We start from the raw sequence: 17,192 nt of genomic DNA, 5'->3' as shown, positions 1-17,192 counted from the left end.
AGATTCTCTCTCTCCTTTCTCCTTCCCCCTCTACGCCTCTGCCGCCCACAGTGTGATCTCTCTCTCTCAAAAAAAAAAAAAAAAATCCGAAAAAAAGTTCCTTCAGATAGTAGTGTCTGGCCCCAAGTTAAGAGCCTTTATGAATAAGTTCCATGTGTGATACTGGTATCAAGTTCACTAAGTCTTCCTGTTTCAGGAAGCATGAAAATCAGGAGTTGTAGATTGCTAACATCTCTATTCTATAAGCAAACAATCCATTTTTAGTGGCATATAAGATAATTATTTAGTGAGATATTTTCAAAAAGTTGCAGGCTTTATTAGTTTTATATAGGTATCTTGAAAACATCATGAAAAAACTGCTAGAGATTTTAAAAATTAATATGAAATTCGGTAGTTGTCTACAATCTGATAGTAAATATCTTTCCTTTTAAAATTAATTTTGAAAACAAAACAAAACAATAAAATTAATTTTGCAATTATAATGTGTGTATTTACTACTTAAAAAAACAACTAGTGACTTTTCAGAAAAAATGAAACATCTCTGCACACATAACTTAGACCAAAGCACGAACATAACAGCATTTCGGGGACTATAAGCCCCAACACAAATTGATATAAAATATGGATAGCTTAGTATTTTTTTTAAAAGTATATGGAGATGAAATTATGTGGTTTGTAACCTTGTATATCTGGATTCTTACACTCATTGTTATATATATGATTCCCTTATGCTGTTGCACGTGGTGATAGTTTTTTCACTCTCTTTGCTGAGAGGTATCCCAAATGAACAAATACCCTATGCTATTGTCAATTTCCAAATAATGCTACTATGATAATTTTTTGTACAAGCTTTGGATGTACATAGTCACTCATTTGTATTGGATATAGAGGTAGGGATAGAATTTGGAGGCCAGTTATAGTAGATCCTGCCACACAGCTGTCCAACGTTGCGCATCAATTCTGATCTCTGCTGTCAATGTATGAAAGCTATAATTGCCCCATATCCACACAAGTGCTGGATGTTAACATTGTGAATCATTTTCATTATGGCCATTCTTTAGGTGGTCAAGGTATAGCACTGAGGTTTTAATTTTTATTTACCTGAATACTAATACTGTTGTATAACCATTTCTGTGGTGTCCATTGGATTCTGTAAACAGAATAGAAGACCAGGAAAGAACCTCTATTTATAAGTATTTGGCCTTCCACCACTCATACTCTCTAGTAGTTATCATTACCACTCAGGTCAAATCAGCCTAGAGACATAATGCCATTCTTTTGTATAAAGAGGAAGTCACTTGTTTGGTTTGTTGGCTTATCTTTTTAAATATTTCCAATAGTGAGCACAGGTTTACACAGCCGCAGAACCACAGGAATAGGAAGATGAATTATAGCAACTCGAAAGGGCCTTAGAGAGAATCTAGTGAGAGGTCCTCTTTTATAGAGTGGTGGGGATGAGGTCTAGTGAGGAGGAAGAGCGAGTTGTTAAACACCACAGTGATTTCAAGTTGCATTTGCTGCCAGATTCGCAGCATATTTCTGGGGAGGAATGACCAAAGAGGTTTAAAGTTGCTGCCTCTGACATTTACACAGGAGCACCCACTTACTGGGTTATTGAGCTTTACCACTGTTGAATTCTAACACATGGTGCTAGACAGACTACCACTAGTATGCGTCTATCTGCTCACTGTGTTACACGAATGCCTAAATCTATCATCACTATGTCATTTTTATCCATGGGATTTCAATGGAAGGCTAAAGGAAAGGAGTCCAGATATAGAAACTAGCCTATTATATCAATAGTCATTTATCATATAATACTGGATAATGATTCTTTCATCAGCCCATGGTGGATATGTGAGAACCCTGTGATGTAGCCATGCAGAGAGTGGAAGGGAACAGGTGAGGAAGGAGGTAAATGAACCAGAATAGAGCAAAACCTTTTGATGTTTTTCCCTATTTCTGTAGAATCCCACATGGAAGGGTTAGTCCAGGCCATCTGTCCCAAGTTCCTATTTAAGTCATGAGTCTAGTAGTCAACATTCCCAGTAAGTGATTTTTTTACTAATTACATAAATTCAGGGAGATGAAAGCCTACAATTAATTAAATTGATCTCTTCCATTTTTAGACATACATTTGTTGAGCTAAAAACATCTCATTTAATTGGTTTATGATTTTCTTCTTGTCAGTTCACATTCATTATATGTGATTGAAGAGGCCAACATGCAGATCAAATCAATCTTTACATGATATTACTGTCATATGTCATATGGAAGGACGATGGCATATTTATAACTTCTGAATTAGAAGCCTCTCATCCACTGAGACTCTTTGTTTAGACTTTAATACATTTCAAAAAAATGGCTTTTGCTTTGTTGTTTCTCCTAAGAAAGATTAACAAAAAAAAAAATATTGATAAATTTTGGCGCACCTGGGTGACTCAGTTGGTTAAGCATCTGCCTTTGGCTCAGGTTGTGATCCCAGGGTCCTGGGATCGAGTCCTATATTGGGCTCCTTGTGGAGCCTGTTTCTCCCTCTGTCTTTTTTTTTTTTTCCCTCCCTCTGTCTTTATCTGTCATGAATAAGTCAATGAAATCTTTTTTTTTAAGTATTTATAAATTGGGAAAATATGGCACAAGTGGAAAACCTTATAACTTTCTCCCCAAAAGAAGCCTTCCTTATAGATTTATTTTTCTACCACCACACTTTCCCCACAATCTGTCATAGTTTCCCACAAATGCCACCATCAAAATCAGAGGAGCCTTTTGAGGTTTGTTTCCTTTCTGAAATTCTTTCACCAAGAACAATTATAATTACTTAAGGGGTACAATTCTAATAGTTGCTTAAGAATGTCATTGGGTCTTACATGGTCCTACAAACACATAGCCATATCCATGTTTTCTCAACAAGCTGCTTCCAGTGGTCGGCATCAGAAAAGTTGAGTAGAGGCAGATGAAGAGAGCACATCCAGAAAGTACACAGGTCTGTGTACTTCTTATGATTTTCTTCTTATTCCCATGTAATTAATATAAGTATCTTTATAGGTTTATTACTTTAGTATCCACAACCATTTTTATGTATTTTCTTAAAGGCTGTTAAATATATATATATATAGCACACATTATACCCTTATTTAATTAGGTTTCAACAAATATCTCATAAACATTCAAAAATGTTATCGTGTGTGTGTGCGCGCACGTGTGTGTTTAAGATTTTACCTATTTATTTATGAGAGATGCAGAGAGAGAGGTAGAGACACAGGCAGAGGGAGAAGCAGGCTGCCCACAGGAGCCTGATGAAGAACTGGATCCCAGGACCCTAGGATCACGACCTGAACCAAAGTCAGTCTCTCAACCTTTGAGACACCCAAGTGCCCCAAGTATATGCTTTTTATTATTTATTTGTTCTTCCATTTTGTGTTCCAGATATGATAAAGGAGCTGGGTTGATAAGAATGATACTCAACCTTCAGCAAACAATGTTCATGGTCTTATATTGGAGACAGTGCTCAGATCAATTGAGCCATAGGTACAACGATGCCTTGAGTGGAGTTTTATTTATAAACCACAAAGAAGAGCATTTAACCAGGACTGAGAAGTTGGAAGAGGGGAAGAAGTGCCAAGTGGAAGTGACTGATTTGAATTTCAGTACAAGGATGTACTTTACAAGGACCCCCTACCATGCACTTTTATCCTTCCCATGTTGGACTTTGAGGAGGAGCAGACTATACCACACCAAAATAAACCACTTTGGTTATTGATTATTTTAAGTTAAAGTTATTTAGGAAACAGAAGGTGCAAGAAGGACACTCTGGCCCTCCTTTGTCTTTCTGAAAGCAGGAAATAAATTTCCCATCTGAAGGGTACTCTCCCTGTACCAGGAGAAGGAGAGACCTCTTCATCACCAAAGAGGGAAATTAGGGCTGAAAAGGTTGTTTAAACAAACTCTGTCACTTTACTTTTTTACTACCCCAAGTCGAAACTGTATTGGCATGTCAATTCTTCACAAGTACATTGTTTTTTGTCTACAAAATATATCAAATACCTTCTTTGGTCACTTCTTTGAGTTTCATATTTTTATGAGATGCTGTACATATAAAGTTGAATTATTTTTCTCCTGTTAATTTATCTTATATCAATTAAATTATTAGATCAACCAAAGAACCAGGAAAGGTAGAAAGAGAAAGTTTTGTTCCCATACAACTATATAACCTCTAAGAAGACATTGTCTTGTCCACCTCAGGATCTGTAATTCCACCCTCTCTGCCTGGATTCTTCTCTCTATCCCCACTGTATCCCTCTTCACCATTTAGACCTGAATAGAATTTCAAGGAAGCTTTTCTTCTCTATACTCCAGAAGTAGATATTTTGTTTGAACTTGGAGTATCCTGCCTTTTCACTTAAGAGAGATTTAGAGTTTATCATGAATAATTTGTAAGATTAATTAATTTTACTTATTTTTATTATGTTATTGAATTAGTTGGAATACAAACTAGTGGAGTCACCATGAAATTCAAGATACCTATAATGCAAAAAAGTGTATACTAAATACTTGTAGTTCCTAGAATAATTAAATTAATGCATAAAATAAACAACTAATGCAAGACTGGGAGGTTTGCACTAAGATGAAGACTGGAAAGTTTTCCAAATATTAAGTGTGCCTTCCTTAGAATGGACACATACAATAAAATATAGCATATTTAGGAAACTCCAAATATTGGTATCATAGTAGCATAGTAAAATACTTACTGTATTAATTAAGATATTTAAGACAACTGAATAGTATAGTATAATATAGTTGTTAATAGAAGATTTGAAAACAGAAGAGTATGTTTGTGTGTATATGTGTATGAATACATATTTATTCACACTATATGACTACTTAAAATCAAATTTTATTTTTCAAATTTTTCCACCATTTCTTTCACATTCTTTTCCATAGGCTGTAAATCAGAGAATTTAACATAGGAATTACATGAGTGTAGAACAAAGAGTTCATTTTGTCTTAATCTAAGGAGAAAAAAAGAATTTGGCCCAGAATATCTGAAAAGCATAGTTCCCCAGAAGATTGCAACAGCTCCTAAGTGGGAGGTGAAGGTGGAGAAAACTTTGAACTTCCTTTCAGAAGAGTGGTTCTTCAAGATGAATAGGATAGTAAGAGTCAAGCTAAAATGGTACTCAGTTCAGTGAAGACAAAAATGTTAAAAATAATGAAATCATTGAGAGAGAGAGATATCACAGAAGAAATGATATATCACATGACCTACAGACAGACAGTGGAATGTTAATGTCAGGAGTATCAAAGCATTTGACATCCCTCATGAAATCCTGGCCATGAGCAGGAAGCACAGGGGTTGCCAATAGCTTTGTATCAATCAGAGATTGTCACCAATAGCAATAGACATTCATTCTGCAGGTGCAGAAGCTCAAGAGTGATGGAAGCCAGTGATGGAAATTGTTTTGATGTTGGCAAATGGATCCAGCAACATCTTGGGTCCAATTGATGTGCAGTAGCAAAGGTCACAGGAGAGGTGGCTGAGAAAAAAGTATTGGTGTGTGAAGTTGGAAATCCATTCGAATTATAATGAACATTCCAAGATTTGCCAGGAGATTAATAAATAACTAAAGATATGGTACATGGGTTCCCTTTGATGTCCGATTATTGGTAATTCCCAAGAGAAAGAATTTATCTTGCCCATCTTCTTTTATTTTTGCTGTAAACTCTTACAAAAATAATCAAGAAAATTATAGTTCAGAATTTGACTCTTTGGGATAAATCCAAAAATTATTATTTCTAAGACAGAATGTGATTTTAAAAAAATATTTCTTCGTGGGAGACACAGAGAGAAAGAGGCAGAGACATAGGCAGAGGAAGAAGCAGGCTCTCTGTGGGGAACCCAGAATGTGATTTGTTTTTTGTTTTTCATAAATTGTCCTTTTTAACCTCAGAAAATAGCCCACTAAGTGTCACTTTTCAAACAGCATTTTTGTCTTGTGAAAAAAACAAATTTTCTGGGATTGGAAGTTGATAAGCTTTAATTCTGAACCTGTATATTATTGCTGACATATGTGACTTGTCTTGGTTTCTGAAGCCCAGTACCAGGTACTTCATTTAAATGAACTGAAAGCTCTTCCTAGATTCAAAATAACATTAAAGAGACAATAAAATTAGAGATAAGACTAGAAGGTACAATACTAATATATGCTTGACAAAAAGAAACACATTTATTGCATTATTAGGGAAACATAATTGATTCTATCACTGAGAATGATACTGCATATAAATTAATAAATGAAATTATACTACAGATTTTGGCATGTGCTATCTTTAGTGTTTATGGAAGCATGAAGCACTGTTTTATAGAACTATTTCACCATTCTTTTCCTCACTGGTTTGTCACAACATTTAGAACCATTTGCGTGACTGATCTTACCCATAGGACAAATTCTTTGATAAGCCAAAGAAAAACGATAAAGAGAAGAGGGAAAGATTATGATGCGTAAAGTTGCATATTTTGGATTTTAAGTTGACTTTCTTTATTAAAATGAAAATGAGAAGAGGGAAAACAAATGTTCCTGAAGCATAGGGGTTTTTCTCTCTTGTATTTGTATAACAATTATGTATGTGTATCTCTGTTGATAAATGAATATTGTAATATGGATAATGGTTTGATTTTTATATTTTCTAGACTTATATATTATAGTCCATAAGGACTTGGATTTATATATATTAGTATTTGCAATATGTTATCTCTAGAACAAATTTTAAATTCACATGTACAGCAATATCACTTATACAGTAATAAAAAAGTGATGGTTTCCTTATCTATCTCTATTATAGTATGAGTAATTAAAATCTTTACTATCATTATAAAAATGTCAACCTAAAACTGTCAGGAGGCAATATTAAGTAAGAGTATTTGTTTGGGATCAAAGAATCACAATTCAGGGTATGTAGATTTGGGTAGCAATGTAAATAGTATCACACTAGGGAACAAAAGTGTTTAAAGCCAAAAGGAAATGTTTATATGCATTCTTCACAATAATTTTTGATTAGTGTTGGCAACAGAAAGCCAAATCTTGACTGAATATAATTGATTGTTAACACTGCTACTGAGAAAAGTCTCTTCCTGTAGCAAGTTGCAGGTGTTCAGGCTGAGTCACTGAAATATTTCTGGTTTGGCCCACTTCAAAAGTTTACGCTTCTACCAGTGAGGATATGCATAAGGCCTATTTCTTTATAGTCTCCCAATTCTATTTAAAAATCCCTTGAAAGGGGCATGTGGGTAGCTCAGTAAGCTAAACATCAGACTCTTGGCTTTGGCTCAAGTCATGAGCTCAGGGTCCTGAGATCCAGCCCATCTCAGACTCCATACTCACCTGGAGTCTGCCTGAGATTCTCTGCCTCTCCCTCTCCATCTGCTGCCCCTGCTCTCTCTCTCGCTCACTCTCTCTCTCTCTGTCTCTCAAATAAGTAAATATATAAATAAAATCTTAAAAAATAATAATTAAAAAAACGCTTGGCACAGGTGACCCAATTTTATTTCATGTTTCACACAAACAACAGATTAGTCAAATGAATACAGACAGCTAACAAAGAAATATAATTGTTTGGCTATTAGATAGCAGAGTTAATTCAACTGAATAAACAGGTATAAAATGATTATTTTACACATTTCTTCGTGCTTCTTTGATTCCTCATTTTTACAAAAAAAAAAAAAATACTTTCTTTCTGGTATTCTTTGAATTTAGTAATTTAGAACCCTACTTGAAATGGGTGTTTCTGTTCTTACAGAATACACAATAGCAGACTGTATCTATTTTCTATCTAGTGATTATTAAGACTTCAATCTAAAGCCACTGCCTTCACTCATCTATGTTATGTTAATATAGTTGATTAGATTTGTGATTCTGTATTTTCCTTGGTGAGTGGTGCACCAAATTTAATAATGGTCAAATTTTCTACTATTACCAAACTGATCATTGACAGAAATTAACAGAATTTATTTTAATGTTATTCTCATGGCCACCATGAATGTACACCCTCCTTTAGTAAAACCAGATGTCTAATGAATTTCAAATAGATCTACTTAATAATTCTTGTCTTTGTCTCATTATTCATCCTGTTTCTTCCTTTTCTGAAATATCTCCTTCACCTTCTATTTATAAATATTGTAATCTTACATACTGCTTTTTTCATTAATCATTTCCTGGTTCTTTCCCCTCAATTACATACCATAATACCCATTTCAACGATTTTATGACTGTATAACATTCATTACTCCTAATACACTCTTTATTGAATATGACTTTTGTCTATTCATATATGTGTATTTCTACATTCCCATAATCCCTGGCACATATAAGTGCACTAGTAATGACTCAGGAAACATGTGTTTAATATTTTTGCATTGTAAAGCTGGTGGATACTCAACAAAGAGTAAAAGTAAAGAAGTTTTGAGAGCTCTTTCTACCAATATACTTCATTTGTACAAGAACAATTATTTTAAAAATGTGTTGGGATGATGCTTTAATAAAAACAACAACAAAACCAAGTTCTGTTTATTTCCAAAAATAATCTTTGCATGCTATAATTTAGGGTAGTAATTTGAAAATTGGGAAGTATTAGAAGTGTGAATTTTGAGTCTATCCAGATTCCTCCCCCACAGCTATCAATGTAATGCTCTACCTTCCCTGAATCTTGATCAACCATTTTGCTGTTCCCTTTGGACTCTTTCATTGGGACAGAGAGACAAATCCTACAGTCCCATTTTTCTGACCATAAAATCACCTCTATCATCATTTTAATAAATGTCTTTTAAGCATTTTTTTATTTGACACTGGATTCCTGAAAGCAAAAGGTGTGAACTTAATATAGTTTATTGTGGAGTTCTTAGCAAATGCTTCATGTTTTTCATATATAACTTAATTAGCTTATCTCATATTTATCATCATATATTTCAAATAATATCTTGTGTTTTCTGAACTGTCTCTAACAACCTCATTATACAAATACTGAAAGTATGGTACAGAAGTAATCAGTAAACTGGAGTTCCCTAGCCATTATGTTTGTTTGATCCAATAACTTCCTCTTAATAAGTTCCCAACTACAGAGTAATTAAAAAAAAATCCCTCTTTCCCAAACAAATAACTCTGTTGACTATTGTCATGAAATGTTCTAGTGTGCTTATTTAAACTTACAAAAACAGCAATCCATGGATTCTTAGATTTGTAAAAAACTGAGACCATGCCAGTCCTACTTCTAAACCAAGAGAAGATTCAACAGGTAAGGAAGGGCAGATGAGAACAATAGGAAGGGGTTGCAGATTGAGAAAAGAATCTTTCATTTTATTTTTTTTTACCTTAGCTTGACACTTTATTATTATTGTTGTTCAATGGGCTACTACTATGTTGTGCAAATCCAGGGAGCATATAGGAAATAAATAATGTAACAATTAACTTATTCTCTATATTTATAGGTCTGATTCTGCTTTTTGTCTTTCTGCTTTTTTTTTTTTTTTTTTTTTAGATTCCACATTTAACTGATGGCTGCCAGAGGAGAGGAGGGCAAAATGTATGAAAGAGAGTGAGAAATGTAGACTTCCAATTATGGGATGAATAAGTCACAGACATGAAAAGTAAAGCACAGGGAATATAACCAATGGTACTGCAATAGCATTGTAGGGTGACAGATGTAGCTACACTTATGGTGAGTATAACATTAAAGTATGGACTTGTTAAATCACTATGTTGTACACTTGAAACTAATGTAGCATCATGTGTCAACTATATTAAAAATATATAAGTAATCTAGTGGCCCTAAAATCTTGCAATATGGGAATCTTGGGGAGTACTCACTTGGCCACGTTCTGTGTGATACTTTATAGTAAGTGAATCATTGCAGGATGCAAATGTAGGGGCCATGGCAGGCCACTTGAAATGTGCCACCTAGGCATATTGATTATTTAAAATAGAAATTTTTTAAGAGACAGCCTGTGCAGGGAGGACACTCTGATCCTCCTATGTCCCCCTGAAAACAGGAATGAAATCTCCCATGTGAAAGGTACCAGGAGGTAGAGAGGTAGAGACACCAGATGTCTAGAGCCTAGAAGGCTGTATAAACAACTCTTATTACATTTTATAATTTGCTACCATGGGCCAAATTCTGTTTGAAATTTCTTTTTTTTTTAAGATTTTATTTATTTATTCATGAGAGAGATAGAAAGAGAGAGAGAACGAGAGAGAGAGAGAGGCAGAGACACAGGCAGACGGAGAAGCAGCCTCCATGCAGGGAGCCCAACGTGGGATCACGTCCTGGGCTGAAGGCGGCGCTAAACCGTTGAGCCTCCATGGCTGACCCTGTTTGAAATTTCTTAATTAAAACTTGAGAGTTCAGTTCTCTTTGTTCTGCCAATCTCTTACAGATTTATTATCCTTTTGTAAACGTAATATATAAAAACTGCCTGCCTTGGTCATTTCTTTAGATCTCAATTTCATTACTGGGCCACTGTGAGCATGTAATAAAATCTTATGGTTTTTTTTTTGTTTTTTTTTTTTTTTAATGCCTGCTAAGCTGTTTCATGTCAATTTCATTCCTAATTCACCTAGAAAACCTCCAAGGGTAGAAGGAAATTCCTTTCCTCCACTAACAAGCACAGATGTATATGTGTCATTAAAGTCTACTGTTTACTCCAGTGTATAGTGATGCATTTCTGCTCTATATGTTATCCTATTGAAGTTAATTTATTTCTTTAAACCAAACCAAGTAATGCCAGATTTGTGTATTCAAAAAATAATTTATGAAGTAATAAGCACAACCAGTGTATGGGCACAAATATTCCAGGTGATTTTTCTTCATCTGAGTCCTCAGTAGGGACTAGACAGGGGCATAGTCTTTTATGATGGTTCTTACAAATCTAGAAATCTAGATCACATCATAGGTTAAAATCATTAAAATAAAGTATTCTTGATGTGGGAAAAATGGCTTTGAGTGATACATTTCAACGGCCTTTTTATTTATTACTATACAAACATAATCTCCTCCCTCAGAGATACTATTGTATGTAAGGCCAAACTCAAACCAAGTAATTGCAATAATTTGCCACCCATTCACCTGAAGTCATAAATGCAGGAGTGTGGTACCCTAGAACCGTACTACCATTATTTACTTCTCTGGTTCATTTTAAAGGAATTATATTTATTCTAGGTCACTTTATATGATTCCTTTCTAAATTCATTTTTGCATCAAGTGTTTCTCTGTGTCTAGGAATGACAAACCTCTTCAGGTTATGTATGCTCTGTTTAGATAGAAAGTAAATTTACCTCCCTAAGCTTGACTGCTCCTTAGATCATCTAGTTTCATTTCCCTTTAAACTTTTCCATTAAAATCTGAGCCTTAGTGACTGTATTATTATTAAAAATTGGATAATTAACATCTCAAAGGATTTGTATTTAATTGAAGATGGCTTTCTTAAATAATGAAAGATAATGACTTTGTTGCAATGTAAAACACCAGAGACAAACAAGTAAGGAAGAAAAGAGTATCTAAATGGCTTCTTTGGTGCCACTTTGATGGATGTAGGCAACTATCTACTTATAAAATCCATCCCTCAGAAAGCAGTTGCACAGCTGAGTCATAAGCCTTTGTGAATAAGCTTAGTGCATGATAATGATATCAAGGAAAACAAGGTTTACTAAGTCTCCTTGTTGCTGAAAATAACAATAAAGGGCTTACAGGTTAAATAAGACATATTTGCTTTATAAAAGGATAGCAATTTTTAATAACAAAAGTCATGGTTGAAATATTCTATGAAATTTGCACCATTTATTTTATAAAATACATATTGAACTTTGTTGTCTACATGGCCTTACTAGAGATAAAAATTTATAATAATAAAATTCTGAAGTTTCCTACAATATAATGGTGAATACACTATGTTTTGGAAAGTTATTTGATATTTAAAATACATATAAAAATAAGTAGATGATAAGTATACCCCTAGATAAATGAAAGCAAAACAAAACAAAACAAAACAAAATACCTGTAACCAAGACACTGCCCAAGAAATAAAACATGACCAGAATGACCAAAGCCTTCCACTTGTTACTTTCCAAATTACTAGACTTTTATCCCCAAGGAATATTTACTTTCTTACCTCTTATCACAATAGATTAGTTTCATATTTTTTGAGTCATATATAAGTAAATTCCTGCCTTGTATACTGTGTTATTCAACAACATACTTGTGTAACCCAGTTCATTCCTTCTTATTGCTGTATATACAGATATAGCATTATTGATTTATTTTCTCATTGATGTGAACACGAGTTTGGAAAGGAATCATATAAAGTGACTAAGGTTAAATCCCATTCCTTTAATATGAACCAGAGATGTAAATAATGGTAGTAAAGTTCTAGGGTACTATAAACACATTGGTGTCTTCAGTTGAATGGGTGGCAAATTGATTTATCTACTTTGATTATAGGAAATTTCAGATGGGTAGTCAAGTTAATTTCCCTTTTTCTATTCCTAATATTGTTGAATGGACATTCTCATATATGCATTCTGATAGAGATATACACTTATTTATTTTGTGTATGAAACCAGGAATAGGAAATGTGTGTTCACATGCGCATGTGTATGTGTAAAATTTAGATTTACCTAGTGTTAGCATACAGTTTTCCCAAGCAGTATACCAATCTACACTTCTGCTATCACTCTCAGTGAGTGAATCCTGTGTGTGATCCACATCCTCACTAGTAGGTAATGTTGTCTGCTATTTTAATTTTGGCTATTTTGTGGAGTACATGATTCCAAGTTGGATATCCACTTTTATGAATTGTGTCTTAAAGTCAAAATGAAGAATAGAAAGTCAGTTGAATGGGTCCACCTTCTTGGTATGGGAGCTCCTACAGTCAATGCTATCTGTCTGTCATTATTGCCAATTCCATTTCAGGTCAAATTGGCCTGGGATTATAATATAGTCTCACCCATCTGTTATATTCCAAATCTCCCCAAAGATAGAAGTGGGTTTATGCATTATGCATTTAGAGAATCATATCAGTACGGGTACAAAATGTGGTATCTGGAATGCACAATAAGGATTATTCAGTTTAAAAACCCTTTCGATAGAGTGAAAACTGTGGCCCAAAAGAGAAGAATGATTTGGTGAAGGTCACAATTACTGTGACTTGATAGTAGAGAGTCACATCCAATTTTGCTGTCATTGCTTCTCCAATACACAGCGTGTTTGCAGAGTTCAAGCAAAATTTGCTTTCTCTGAAGAACTACACAATTACCAGTTTGTGAGAATTATTACTGTTTTGATTTAACAAATTTTCCTAACCAGCTCTTCCTCAGTATAGAGCTGATTGCTTGAATCATTATACACATTTCCTAATCTTTTACCACAGTAACATTAATGTTTAGGGATGCCAGTCCCTGGTCAGAATAAGAAATTTTTAAAAAGAAAGACCTATAATATTGACTCATTACATAGAAGCATTGATAAATGAGCTATAATTGCTGCCAATTGGTGGTGGGTATATTATGAGAAACATATAATTTATGGATATGGAGTCTAAGAAATAGTTAGGATTGAATTAGATAAAATGAATTAAAATATTTTGTTACTAACATTCCCTGATTTTCTATGGAAAATAAAGATATAAGTCTTCCATAGTCATTAGCCCAAGCCCCTACTTCATTCATTAGTTCCCTAAGTGATTATTTATCCTCTAGTATTACAAGTTTAGGCATAGGCATCTCACAGATTTTCCAACTCAATCAACTCCCTTTTTGGACACCCTTTTATTGAACTTAAAATGCCTCATTTAATAGACTTAATTTTTTTTTCTCTAATTCACGCATTAGACTTAGATTTGCTTATAGAAACCAAGATTCAGATCAAATACATTACAATAGTCTTATGGGAGAGTAGTGTGTTAGTTGATGGCATCTTTATGACTCTAAAGACACCCCTCTGTGCTTGGGATTTAGTCTGATTCAAATCTTCTGTTGTCCTGATCTTCAAGACAATGCCTAATTCATAGGTAAATTTTTGAAAAAAACCAAAAACAAAAAAAACCCAGAATCATTGAGGAGAGATTGTAACTAAAAGAAGCATCCCCTGTTTGTTTTGTTTATCTGTTTGTTTTACTTTTACACCTCCTTCTTCCATGTCTCAGAATCCCAGGAAAAAATATCATCCTGGACAACAGAAGGATCCTCATTATTCTACATGGGTTTTATTGGCAATCTGAAAGGTTTTCACCAAAGCCTTTTATAATGGCACCTAGGTAGCATTAAACATTAAATAACTTTAGCTTGTGTAATTGTAGAAAACATTTAAGAGTGCCCCTGATTCTTGTATGGACCTTCAAATATATGTCGTTGTCCCTGCTTACCAAACAAGTCACCGCAGTGATTTGATCATCATCAAACTAGAGCAGAGCCAAGGTTAGTCACAAATATCTTGTAAATGCCTGAAGCTCTTTGGTTTAATTATTTTCCAAATAACTTTGCTCTAATTATCTTCCAAATGATTTGTACTTCCTTAACTTTTCCTTATGTTTAGCATCCACAACCATTTTATGTGCCTACATATATGATACAAAAAAATGTATTTAAGACACATACTTGAACTCAGTGATTTTTTTCTTGCTGCCCATAAATAAATATTCAATAAAAATTAACTTTTTTTTTTTGTATGTTTCTTCCTTTCTTTACCCAGATGCTATGGTGGTGCTCAGGTAAAGAGAGAAAAATGCATAGTCCTTAAACTCTGAGTGTTCATTACCCAATATTGGAGGGAATGATTTAGGAAGCACTCATAGATTCAACAATGTTCCCAGACACAGGGTGGTGTGTGAACCAAGATTAACAAATGCTGGAAGAAGGAAAGTCCCTGGAGGAAGTGACTGATTTGTGAAATGTGGCACTAGAATCCACTGGTTTTCTTTGAATTCCACAGAAACTATTAAGGTCTTGTGCCACTGACAACCTTCTAGTTGCTGATCCATCTTCATAGAATGGTTTCTCTACTTACATGTCTCTCTCCTTTGATGCTTACTATTCATTTAGATCCCAGATTGTCTCCATTACCAGAAAGCACTTTTCAACATTCTTCACTATATTTGAACGTTGTGCATAGGGCTCAGTCTTTTTACTTATGGCATAATTACAGTTTATCATAAAAAATTTGAAAAATATTTAATTAATATTTGCCATTTCCATTAGAAGACAAGATTCATCAGCGTGAAAACTACTGGATTTGCTATAAAATGCAAAACACATAGAAATGGAATAAGTACCTATGAAATGCTCAATAACATTTAGAAAATTCAATTTATGCACAAATGAAAGATTGAGGAAACAAAAATTTGGCAAACTAGGAGTCTAGAAATTTTCAAATAAAGACTACCAAATACAAACTCAAGACATAAAATGAACCATGGAGTATTTAGGGAATGACACATTTGGGTACGGCAGAAACGTATTACAGATAGTTTTTAGATCATACCATATTAGTCAAAACAATTTTGATTTTCTTGAATAAGTAAGACTGGGAGAAAAATATGCACATGCAAGTTTTCAATGAAACCACTTATTTTTTATTTATTTTTAAGTTTTTAAAATTTTTTTTAGTTTTTTTTTTAGTTTATTTTTTTAAGTTTAAGTTTTTTTTAAGTTTCTTCAGGGCCTCTTTCACATCCTTGTTCCGTAGGCTATAAATCAGAGGGTTTAGCATGGGAATCACAAGGGAGTAAAACAATGAAGTAATTTTGTCTTGATCAAGGGAGTAGGAAGAGCTTGGCCGGAAATACATAAAGAGCAGAGTTCCCTGGAAAATTGCAACAGCAGTTAAGTGGGAGGTGCAGGTGGAGAAAGCTTTGAACCTCCCCTCAGCAGAGTTGATCTTTCTCACCGCTAGGATAATATAGCAGTAAGACACAAAAAGCCCTGAAAGAGTAATCAGTTCAATGAAGCCAAAAATGGTGAATATCACTAACTCATTAACTTGTGTGTCTGAGCAAGATAACAAGAGGAGAGGTGGGACATCACAGAAGAAATGGTTAATCACATTCGACTCACAGAAACATAACCGGAATGTTAATATTGTATTTACTGAAGCATCCATAATTCCCACCATGTAAACCCCAGCCATCAGCAGGGAGCACACTCTGCTGGACATGCTGACTGTATAGAGCAAGGGGTGGCTAATGGCTTTGTACCGATCAAAGGCCATCACTGCCAGCAGTAGACACTCAGAATCTGCAAAAATACAGAAGATCAAGAATTGCATAGCACAGCTGTAGAAGGAAATTGACTTGTTCTTGGCAATGAAGCCTACCAGCATCCTGGGTCCGACTGCTGTAGAATAGCAGACGTCACTGAAGGAGAGATGGCTCAGGAAGAAATACATGGGTGTGTGAAGCTGGGAGTCCATCCTGATTAAAATGATCATCCCGAGGTTTGCAACAAGAATGATGAGATAGATAATTAGAAATGTGATAAACAGAGTCACTTTAACTCCAGGCTTATTGCTAATTCCCACGAGAAGGAATTCATTCACGGAAGAGCAATTTTTTCCATCCATTCTTCTTGATTTTTCTAAAATGCTACAGAAATGATCAAGAAATGGTATATCAAGGTTTTAACTCTTCTTGACACTCAGAAAAATAGAATCTATGTGTCAGAAAGGATTTATTTCAGAAAAAAACCTGGACATATATCATTGTTATATTGCTGATAAAGTTAAAAGTTAAAATTGTTTGACATAGTATTTAGGGAAAGTTTGATTCTAAATTTGGAGATCACCTACAAAGTATATGGCTTGTGTGCACTTTCCCTGCTTTATCTCAGTAGCCAATCAAGAATGAAGTCTCAACACAGGTCAAATATAATTTGAAAGTCACATCTAAATTAAAGACAAAGCTGAATATACATCCTTGTATCTGAAAAACAGATATCTGGTTGAGTATGAAAGTAATTACACTTACCAAGTTCAAGAATTAGGATTTCTTTAAGAATGTATTAAATTTGATCACAGTAAACAGATATCCAATTTAAAAATAATAAAGAATACAACATTTTTACTGCTTTGCCACATTTTTATTACTTACACTCAGGAGTAGTCTGGTGCTAGAAGTCATGTCCCTTGACCAGCAAAGGAGAAATGCTAAAAACAAATGA

At 34.3% G+C, this 17,192-nt stretch overlaps 1 protein-coding gene across 1 annotated transcript; it reads right to left on the bottom strand.

Annotated features, from left to right (window-relative positions):
• Positions 1–15,669: 15,669 nt before the first annotated feature.
• LOC112663650 (olfactory receptor-like protein OLF2) lies at positions 15,670–16,677 on the bottom strand (the record flags this gene model as incomplete). The annotated part of the gene is made up of 1 exon (XM_025452720.2): positions 15,670–16,677. A coding segment is annotated over exon 1 (927 nt), but the record flags the coding sequence as incomplete, so codon positions are not given.
• Between the last annotated feature and the right edge of the window lie 515 nt (positions 16,678–17,192).

The sequence above is a fragment of the Canis lupus genome, chromosome 18, assembly GCF_003254725.2.
Source record: "Canis lupus dingo isolate Sandy chromosome 18, ASM325472v2, whole genome shotgun sequence".
Lineage (NCBI taxonomy): Eukaryota > Metazoa > Chordata > Mammalia > Carnivora > Canidae > Canis > Canis lupus.
The sequence above is the reverse complement of the archived record's forward strand: the minus strand, read 5'-3'. Positions and strand labels throughout refer to the sequence as shown.